General features: G+C 39.1%; 2 protein-coding genes across 2 annotated transcripts in view; one reads left to right on the forward strand and one right to left on the reverse strand.

Moving 5' to 3' along the window:
* Positions 1 to 10442, reverse strand: part of LOC103507863 (DNA damage-binding protein 1) — a 22910-nt gene extending 12468 nt beyond the window's left edge. Inside the window, exons 1-11 of the mRNA XM_026822619.1 lie at positions 10209 to 10442; positions 9696 to 10000; positions 8954 to 9130; positions 8570 to 8741; positions 7809 to 8030; positions 7133 to 7320; positions 6411 to 6605; positions 5758 to 6043; positions 4808 to 5084; positions 3604 to 3784; positions 2994 to 3165 (exon numbers count right to left, since the gene is read on the reverse strand). Of these exons, the coding sequence (XP_026678420.1) occupies positions 2994 to 3165; positions 3604 to 3784; positions 4808 to 5084; positions 5758 to 6043; positions 6411 to 6605; positions 7133 to 7320; positions 7809 to 8030; positions 8570 to 8741; positions 8954 to 9130; positions 9696 to 10000; positions 10209 to 10269 (2236 nt within the window). The 5' untranslated portion in view covers positions 10270 to 10442. The remainder of the gene's footprint in view (positions 1 to 2993; positions 3166 to 3603; positions 3785 to 4807; positions 5085 to 5757; positions 6044 to 6410; positions 6606 to 7132; positions 7321 to 7808; positions 8031 to 8569; positions 8742 to 8953; positions 9131 to 9695; positions 10001 to 10208) is intronic.
* The window catches only part of LOC103507864 (phospholipase A2-like), a 1481-nt gene continuing 955 nt past the window's right edge, over positions 10306 to 10831 (forward strand). The window contains exon 1 of the mRNA XM_026822620.1: positions 10306 to 10325. Within this exon, the coding sequence (XP_026678421.1) occupies positions 10306 to 10325 (20 nt within the window). The remainder of the gene's footprint in view (positions 10326 to 10831) is intronic.

Below are 10831 nucleotides of genomic sequence, written 5' to 3' on the forward strand. Positions count from 1 at the left end.
AAAAATAAAACCCTTTTGATGGTAAAAAAAAAAAAAAAAACATGAACAATAATTAGGTACCTACCTATATTACAAGTCCCCAAACGACTACAGATTCTGTTAGGGGTAGATTTCAAGTTGGTACCTAAGGTTAATCGCATTTTCTAGAGGACTTATAGAGATTATACTTTATAGTAGGTTTGTCTGCATCTCCGGTTGTCAGCATATAAATGTACAAATTTTATTAACTCTCATAGTTTGAGAAGTCGTTCATTTAGGCGAACCAAGTTTTGATTGTCATTATCAGGAAAAGCTCTCTCTATTGATCTTTTCGATTTTGATTAAAAATTTACGTAGGTACCTACTCATCTCTGGGATCCTCTTTTCCAACCTCCCTAATGTTACCAATTTTTTGCTCCATTTCAGGAATTCGAACCGGTGTGCCCTCTACTATCAAAACACGGAAGCTCCCAAAGTCTATCAATGGTTCGATGTGCCCATGTTCTATTCAAGTTAAAAATTAGAGTGACTTCAAAATAAAATGTGTTCATAACACACGTACTTTTTACCGACAACTTTTTACTTGTGAGAATTTTTGTTTTTTACCTACCTAAGTTGATAAGCTCGATTCCAGGAATGAATGCAGTTGGCTGAGAGGCCTTCGGTTACATTACTCTGAGTAAACAAGATCCTGTGTTTTCGAAATGTAAATGCTAAGGTCTTATCGTCCCAAAAGCGAAGAAGAGGGGCCTTCGGTTACATTACTCTGAGTAAACAAGATCCTGTGTTTTCGAAATGTAAATGCTAAGGTCTTATCGTCCCAAAAGCGAAGAAGGGGGGCCTTCGGTTACATTACTCTGAGTAAAAAAGATCCTGTGTTTTCGAAATGTAAATGCTAAGGTCTTATCGTCCCAAAAGCGAAGAAGGGAGACAGCAGACAGGATAGGAGAAAGCCAGCTATTCCGAGAACGAACCGTATCCGTTGGGGATAAAATCCATCCGTCATGGGCGGGAATCGACCCCGCAACCTAGCGCTTACAAGGCAGACGCGCCACTCTCCAAGCTTACTAGGCTGCCAATATGCATTATACAACTTTACTATTAGGTATACCTACTCGCAGGTAAATAGGTTTTATATTCTAGTTGGCAATTTTCCACTGGTTGAACTCACTGGACTCAGAGACTTTAGTCACTAGAATTACTAGGTCCACGCATCAAAAAACTATTAACCATGCTGGTACCTCTAGTGCAGACTGCAGACAGAGGACTGAAGAAAATTCTTGCGTTGTTCCTATGGTGGTGGTGCTGCCATGTTGCATAATCAAGGGGTAAGTTATTTCTCTAATTTTCCATCGTTTTTTGTTCGGTCTTGTGCTTTTGTGATTTTTTTACTTTCCATTTTTTTTAATTGATTTTTACTTTCTTTTTTAATCTTAAAGGAAAGTTTTTTCCATACCTACTTTCTTATAACGTCAGTCGATTGAAAGGTCTATCAGCTCAATTTTCAAGAACAGGGGACGGGTCGGAGTCTCTGAACTTCCTGAAGAGCTCTGCAGAATGGTTTTAATGCGGCGAACTAGCAATATGGACTACCTACATTGGAAATTTTCAATGATACCTACCTAATTAACTGAATGAAAGTTTCCAATGTTTCCATACTTTGTCTCAATACCTACCAGGACCACATTAGGGCTCGTCTGAATTTATACATAAGTGCCCTAGGTACCTACGTCAAATTAGATTGCGGACATGAGGACACTCAAGAATCCACTTTAGTTTTGGCCGATTCGTGTCCAAGTCATAGGAGTGATGTGGTTAGGTGGTTTATGAATAAACAATGCAATAAACTACCTCATGCAAATGAGCAGAGGTGACCTGCAAATTAAAAAGCAATTAATGGTCGTTTTTGTCTCAATACCTACCAGGATCACATTAGGGCTCGTCTGAATTTATACATAAGTGCCCTAGGTAGGTATTATGTCAAATTAGCTTGCGGACATGAGGACACTCAAGAATCCACTTTAGTTTTGGCCGATTCATGTCCAAGTCATAGGAGTGATGTGGTTAGGTGGTTTATGAATAAACAAAGCAATAAACTACCTCATGCAAATGAGCAGAGGTGACCTGCAAATTAAAAAGCAATTAATGGTCGTAAGTCATATAATTACGAACATTTCTTGACATTTAGAGACAAGAACCTGATGTCTCCGCTACCACTAAACAATACCAAACAGTCATCCATCAAAAATGTCAACCAGATAAAGGGAAACCTATCTATGAAGCTACATAGAATAGGCGTATTTGATAAATACCTATGTGTTTGTACTTGACTCTAAGACCAAGTGGAGGGACTGATGGACAACTATTGTTTTCAAACCGCGGAAATAGGTACCTATACTATCAATATTGCGCCAGTCTCGGAGCTTCAAATTTTGGTGTAGTACTGGAAATAAACAGTAGAAGTAATACACTTTGCATGGTAAAAAAAACATGAACAATAATTTATTAGGTACCTATATTACAAGTCCCCAAACGACTACAGATTCTGTTAGGGGTAGATTTCAAGTTGGTACCTAAGGTTAATCCCATTTTCTAGAGGACTTATAGAGATTATAGTAGGTTTGTCTGCGGGGTAGATTTCAAGTTGGTACCAAAGGTTAATCCCATTTTCTACAGGACTTATAGAGATTATAGTAGGTTTGTCTGCATCTCCGGTTCTCAGCATATAAATGTACAAATTTTATTAACTATCATAGTTTGAGAAGTCGTTCATTTGGGCGAACCAAGTTTTGATTGTCATTATCAGGAAAAGCTCTCTCTATTGATCTTTTCGATTTTGATTAAAAATTTACGTAGGTACCGACGGCGACCCCGTCTGAACACGGGAAAAGGCGAAGAAGAAATTAGAATTGAAATATGTTACATTATTTTTTCAACATTTATAAAACAAAAAAAATTCCTAAGCTAATTTTAACTTCTAGGGGAGAAAGAAGAAAAGAGGAAAACTAACTCACTTTCAAACGTGTTTTGATCAATGATGAGTAGATTGTGTACTTCCACCTCCATGTTAAAGTCTGCAGGTTGATTGGCCGTAGACTGTTTGGTACTGCCAGGTTTAATGTAGGATAGAGAGCTGATGGTGGAGGAGGTGGTGTTCTGCGCCTGAGTACTCGCACTAGGTCGAACCTGAAACACATAGAGACATTTTATTAGGTACTAGCAAGTTAATAAACTTTAGAAACAGGATACCATGTCAAGTACTACATAATACAGAAAATGGGTCTTCACTTGACTAAATAAACAAATTTATTGGTGGAAAAGAGTCAACATGTTTCAGCATCTCATGATGTCATGCTCAGGACTAAATTGAAAAATTGCAATTGAAGAAAATACATATAAACAAACAATAAAACACATGACATTCTTCTTGTTTTACTACTAGCAGGTTGCCCATGCTTCTCCAAGGAAAATGGATGATACCTCGAGATCGGTTTAGATTTCAGCAAAATCCTTTCGAAGATCAAAGTGTCCATACCATAGGTGCAGCAGTCACTCTAGATACTAGCATGATAACAATAAGAATAAGTACCTATGTTACTAAAAAAAAAAACAACAACAACTTACCGGAGTTGAACCATCGGCCTCTTGAATGTCGATCCTCGTGGTAATGACTCCAAATGTCTGCGATGATTCCTGGTATGCAATACGTCTCGGTGCTTCTCCTAGCGGTACAGTTCTAATGTGAAGTTTCTGTATTTCATCTATAGTACCGAATGTGAATGTGCTGTCTGTAGCCAGAGCCAAACTGAAAACGAAAAATAATAAAGACATGACGGACACATCAGAAGAATGAATCAAGAAAGAATACCAAATAAATATTTCGAAATGGAAATACAAGGAACCAGGAAAAGAGGAAGAGCAAGAATAAGATGGAAAGATATGACTAACGAAGATATTGGAAAGAGAAATCAGGGCCCTAGTTCATCAAAAACAAAAAGACTTTTAGAGATCGATTATGATGGAGAAGTTTTGTAAATAGTCGACCTGGACCTGCCATAAACAGAACGACTTAAAATATGTACTTATGTAATAAAGCCATGATTAAAATGAAATAAAATGCATGATAAATATGATTTTAGAGTATAATAGAAGACTACCAAGCCAGGTTTCGAAATGGAAATACAAGGAACCAGGAAAAGAGGAAGAGCAAGAATAAGATGGAAAGATATGACTAACGAAGATAGTGGAAAGAGAAATCAGGGCCCTAGTTCATGAAAAACAAAAAGACTTTTAGAGATCGATTATGGTGGAGAAGTTTTGTAAATAGTCGACCTGGACCTGCCATAAACAGAACAACTTAAGATGTGTACTTATGTAATAAAGCCATGATTAAAATGAAATAAAATGCATGATAAATATGATTTTAGAGTATAATAGAAGACTACCAAGCCAGCCTTAGCTTGGAAGGTTCCGCGCCTGCCTTAAAAACGCTAGGTTGCAGGATCGATTCCCGCCTGGGGATAGCTGTATCTTGAACCGATATGGTTCGCTCTCAGAACGACTGACTTTCTCCTATAAGATCTCCGTTGTTCCAGTTCCCTCTACCAAACCTCGGGGAAAAAAGATGAATCACTCCTATGATTTTTTCCCCCAGGTTCCTCTTCCAACCAGTATAGTATATAATTATATGGGGCAGTGACCCAATTCCTATGCCCTTAACAAATACCTATGTAACCAAGGAATCCGAGACTGTAGTCAAAAGTACGTCCATGAGAAACTACCTACGCCACTACTGAAAAAACTAGTAGCGGGGGGGACATCAACTCACCTGTCAGGGTAGGACTCCGCATTCAGCGAGCACATATGGTTCACCTGGCGTAGGTTCACATTGGAAAACACGAGCTTGTGATTGGACGAGTAGATAACAGTAGGCCGGTCCGAACACGCAAACACATTGGTCGTAGATAGCGACCGGAACGTTTTCAGAACGGTGGGCTGAGTGCCTAACGTCACCTTCTTCTTGTCGGTAAGACGTCCACTGGCCGGGTCTAGCGAGAAGTAGAACATGGACCCGTCACCCAACGCGACTAGAAGATAACAGTGACCTGTGGGGAAGAGGGAAATATATAAGAAAGTGATTTAAAAAAAATGGCTTAAAGATATAACGCGAGATGGGCAAAAAAAAGACACGGAGGAGAAAATAAATATATTATAAGAAAGTGGTTTAAAAAATAATCAAAAATGGCTCATATGTATCGTGAGATGAGCAGATAAAGAAGAACACTTGAAATATCTCGTATTATTCTGAAAAGGGTTTTTGGAAGGCAAAGTTCCAACGAAAAATCTCCAAATACCGCAAAGAAACCGTGGATATTTTATTTATTCATTTGCACGCTAAGCAACAAGGCCGTGTGTGGAAAACAAACCAGATAGTTTGTTTATTTTGGCCTTTTGATCACCAAATGACCGCTTAAGAATGACTGCTTGCGCAAAACGAGACAGAAATTTGGTTATTTTACCTTCAAAGCATGTCATCAGAATGGAAGAAATATCTCGTATTATTCTGAAAAGGGTTTTTGGAAGGCAAAGTTCCAACGAAAAATCTCCAAATACCGCAAACAAACCGTGGATATTTTATTTATTCATTTGCACGCTAAGCAACAAGGCCATGTGTGGAAAACAAACCAGATAGTTTGTTTATTTTGGCCTTTTGGCCACCAAATGACCGCTTAAGAATGACTACTTGCGCAAAACGAGACAGAAATTTGGTTATTTTACCTTCAAAGCATGTCATCAGAATGGAACGCGGTATGATTTCTCCACCCAGAGGTTCCTTGCACACTTCTTCCAGAGAGGGTAGAGATAGGAGGCGGGCAGAAATATCCGTCCATAGACCTACAGCAGCTAGCTGAGCCTTCGCAGGCTCTGAGCTAGTCTCTTCATTACTCAGAGGACTAATGTCCAGACAGGCCACTTCGTATTCCAAAGCACGGTGTGCCAGTTGCTTGATTTCAGAGCCGTGTACTTCCAAATAGTACACGTCGCAACCCGTGGCACAGAGGACCTGAAGAGAGAGGAAACAGTTTTGTCATATGATCATTTTTGATATTTTGTTAAATTCGGAAATATTATAAACAAACAATACAAAACGAGAAAAAAAAAGCCCAGGGGCGCGACGAATGCACTGATTCCTAATAGTTCACTGAAGTTAAGCAACGTTACACGTGGTTGGTAGCCGGATGGGTGACCACCTAAGCTCTATGCAATCATGGGCTGCTGTCTTTCCCGGCCGCACTCGGACTTGATTTAAACTAGAATAGGTGGGTAACTAGACAGCAAGTGGAAGGTAAAACCCCTTAATTTTAAATAATAACAAAATAAAGAATAAAATAAACATTAGGTAACGTAAAAACTGATTAAAAAATAGTTACCTGGTTCTTATTACAGGATACCACACTGATGCTCTTCCCATTAGGCGGCTCCCATGAGCTGACTCTAGCTTTACTCTCCGTGGATATGAGTATCGCCGCACTGGGGGTTACTTGTAGCACAGTGCGGGGGTCTACATTACCACAGTAGAACGTCTGCTGGTCTGAGGTGAACCCGCCCATTTCAGTCTCTTCTACCTGAAATACATGGTAATTCATAGTTTTATTGAAAATAAACACACGTACGTACACTGAAACAAAAGGAAATTCTCATGAAATCAGAAGACGGAATTTTAGAAGAAAAAGTAATACAGTTTTTTTAAAAGAGATTTGATGGAGGGAGCTAGAACTGCTAAAGTCTTATCGTCCCGAAAACGAAGATAGAAGGAAGACAGAATATGTAGGAGAAATGATAAAGCCAGCCGTTCCAGAGCGAACCTAGGCTGGAAAAACCCCCTGAGCAGGTAAAAACCCCCACTTTGGTCATATCTTTAAAAATGACATAAAATTAGTCACAAATTTAATATTACAGAATTAGATGATAAATTAAAAGGCAATTATCTTAATTTTACCAGCACACAAAATGAAAAAAGGAATTGGGGGAGTCGACTAATAGGTGATACTTAGCAGTTTTAAAGAAAAAACTCCTTAACTGGTACCGTACCTTAGGGAGTTTTTTCAGTGGTACCCAAATTCACATACTGTTTGGAGTAGAGAAATCTTACCTCTGCTCCACTCAAAGTTAACACGCGAGTATGTCCCACAAAGGATAGCACAAGTGTATTGTCCAGATTCTTAGGAGATCCAATGCTGAGTGCCCAGATTCCCTTGATACCGGGTAGATCAATACAAGCATGCTCCTCTATACCAATACCGTTCCGAATGATACGCAACGAACCCTCCTTGAAACCACCTGGGGAAATAAATATGCGAGAAACTGTTTTAGTAGTTCAAGACTTATGTACCCTTCTTGGTAGAAATCACAGCATTATTATGTTAAGGTCTCTTCTTGATCCCTTGAGTGCCGCGTCCATTTCTGTTTAGGACTATTGCACTAAAAAAAAAAAAAAAAAACACACAGAATTAATATTTTTTATCAAAAGTGCAAGTCTGGAAAAAGTGAAATTTTAAAAACTTCAAACTACATGAACATAAAAAAAAAGATGGAATATCTTATTATCATTCAAATAATTTCCGAAATTTGGTCCCATTCTTCAATGAGAAAAGTAATCTACGGAAGAGAAAAAGGGAGGAGACGAAGAAAAAAAGGGAAAGAGACAAAGGGCGAAAAAAATGTAGGACAATTTATTCAATAGGGAAGATTGGAAGTGAAGAAGGAACAGGAGGAAAGGGAATGATAAATAGAAGGAACAACAGGAGATGAGAGATAGTTCTACTCACCAGAACACGTCACCAGTTGTCCCTGTCCTTGTCTCTCCAGGTCCACCACCACCATGTCTATAATGGGAGCCAAATTGGTGAAGGATTCCATGACACTCACATAGGTTCCATTTTCATCCGGCGATCTGTTGAGTTTCACCAGCTGAGAGTCACCGAGTCTCGAACCCACGAACACCACACCGTTGTCCAAGTAGGTGAGACATTCGGGTATGCTGATCTCGCCTGGAATAGAATAGAATAAAATAGAATTTAATTGAATGGAATAAAATACATATATTGGAATAGAATAGAAATGTATAGATATAGAATACAATAACTATACATATTAGGTATAAAAGTCTTACATACCTACTAGAATGCGAACATGGGAATTGCGTAAGAAAGGATCCCCATTTTCATGTAGGAGGAGGAGGAGGTGAAGGAGGAGGAGGTGAAGGAGGAGGAGAAAAGGAAGAGACGGAGGAGGAGGAGGAAGAAACGAGAGAGAAAGGAAATGAAATTGAAAATATCTACGAACTTCCAATATTCAGCAGACAATTATTTCAATCCAATATTCAGCAGACAATTAGACATCTCAATAACAGGGCCCTTACAGTGCCTCAAGGAGGAGGAGGAGGAGGAGGAGGAGGCGAAGAAAAAAGGAAAGGAGGAGGAAAACGAGAAAAAGATGGATGTGAAACTGAAAATACCTACAAAGTACTAAAAGTCTCTAGACCCCTCAAAAAGAGGGTCCCTATGGTGCCTACTTGTTCTTCACTCACCCAGCAGCTCAACCTTGGGTTCCTTTACACTGAATGTGCCGTCCATTTTCTCCTCTTTCTCCAGGAGTAACATGAATAGTCGGCCCGCCAAATCTCCCAGGAGATACCGTTCACTCCAGCCGTTCCAGAGCGAACCTAGGCTGGAAAAACCCCTGAGCAGGTGAAATCCCCACTTTGGTCATATCTTTAAAAATGACATAAAATTAGTCACAAATATTACAGAATTAGACGATAAATTAAAAGGCAATTATCTTAATTTTACCAGCACACAAAATGAAAAAAGGAATTGGGGGAGTCGACTAATATAATAGCTGATAGCAGTTTTAAAGAAAAACTCCCTAACTGGTACTCAAATTCACTATGGTTGGCGTAGGGAAATCTTACCTCTGCTCCACTCAAAGTTAACACACGAGTATGTCCCACAAAGGATAGCACAAGTGTATTGTCCAGATTCTTAGGAGATCCAATGCTGAGTGCCCAAATCCCCTTGATACCGGGTAGATCAATACAAGCATGCTCCTCTATACCAATACCGTTCCGAATGATACGCAACGAACCCTCCTTGAAACCACGTGTTTATTATCAATTTATTAAAAGGTTTAAATCTTCCTGTAAGGTCTTAACTTATTTTGAAAAGAACTGTATCTACCCACTATGAAAACACATTTTACAATAGTTGTTTATATTTTCACAGAAGAGAGAATGGGCCAGTTTGAATTCACCTCCCATTTATGATTTTGGAAAGAAATCTCCCAAACGAAGTCTACTTGGCAGTCCTTCAATAGAACCAAAGAGATCTACCAAGCTCAATTTGGGTACCAAACTGGGCTGTTCAAAAGATGTGAAAAACATGAAAAAAGAGGATCAACTTGAAGCTGTGAATTCTGTTCAAAATGTAAGTAAAACTTGGTAGGTACATTATGTACATACCTACATCTTTCTACTTTATCTCCAATATACATGTCTGGAGGGAGGGGGGGGGGAGAGAAAAAAGTATGAATAATAAAATGTAGCCTATCCTATCGTATAAAATATAATTATTTCTTATTGAAACTAAACCCCTCTTCCTCTTAATTTCCAGAGTCCTGCACACAATTCTGTGTTCGAAGTGGAAAAGATTGTCGACCATACAGAGTTGGGACCGGAGAGGTTTCTCTACAAAGTCAAATGGAAAGGTTTTGACGAGGCCGAGTGCACGTGGGAACCGCTCGAGAATCTGAACAATTGTCTGGAACTTGTATATCATTACAAATTGAAACAGATGAACAAACCGCTGAACCCTGTCGAGTTTCGGTTTCAACATCTGAAGAAGTTCTTGTCTCAACACACGGATGAACTTCTCGATATTTTCGTTCAAAGATTTCGTAATGATCGCGGAGAAATGTACATTCCGAAGGTCGATGTTCAAGAAATCAATGGCCACATACGAAACTTTGCGCGTAATCCTCAACTTATTAAAACTAATAAAGCAGAGCTGGAATTTTTCCCAGCTTTCTAATCAATATACTTTCATCCCCGAGTTCGTGTCGGAACAAACCCGTATAGCCCTACCAACGAAATTAGTCCTGAGCTCATATGTGAAAATTGATACCTATTATTCAAGGAAAATTGGAAAAGTGATTGCAAGAGATTTCCTTACCAGTTACACAAGCATTGACTCCTGTGGGTTTGTGAGCCGTCACAAAGTAATGGTGAGCCATAATGCACTTTGCTGTTTCAGAAATTACCAGGGACACATGAATAAAATGAAGGAAACGTGAAATTTAGATTAATTTACAATGATTTCGGAAAAAATTTCAAAATAGACAAATTTGCCTGCCGCTCACCGCTCAGCAAGAAAAGTCGCAGATCGCAAACGCAAATTCGCAATCGCAGTACCTACCAAGAAGAAATGAAGAAAAAGGTAAATAAAAGAAAATTTGAACGATCCTTGGCTAACTTCATCTCAATGCACAGAGGCAAAAAAGTAAAAGGAAGACAAACTTGCCTGCCGCTCACTCGCTCAGCAAGAAAAGTCGCAGTTCGCAGTATCGTATATCGTAATATCGTATCGCGACCGACAAGCGACAAGAAATGAAGAAAAAGGTAAATAGGGAGATTTCGCATCGAATCCTGATCCCCATAACGCAACCCATGTTGGCGCCATCTTGTTTACATCATGTTTTTAGATTTAGGGACTTGAATCGTTGGTGAGCGAATTGAACTGTGTTCCGACACCTAATTTTTGATCAGCGTATATTATTTAGAAAGCTGAGAAAACGA

Source organism: Diaphorina citri, unplaced genomic scaffold, assembly GCF_000475195.1.
Source record: "Diaphorina citri unplaced genomic scaffold, Diaci psyllid genome assembly version 1.1 scaffold347, whole genome shotgun sequence".
In the NCBI taxonomy this organism is placed as follows: Eukaryota; Metazoa; Arthropoda; class Insecta; order Hemiptera; family Psyllidae; genus Diaphorina; species Diaphorina citri.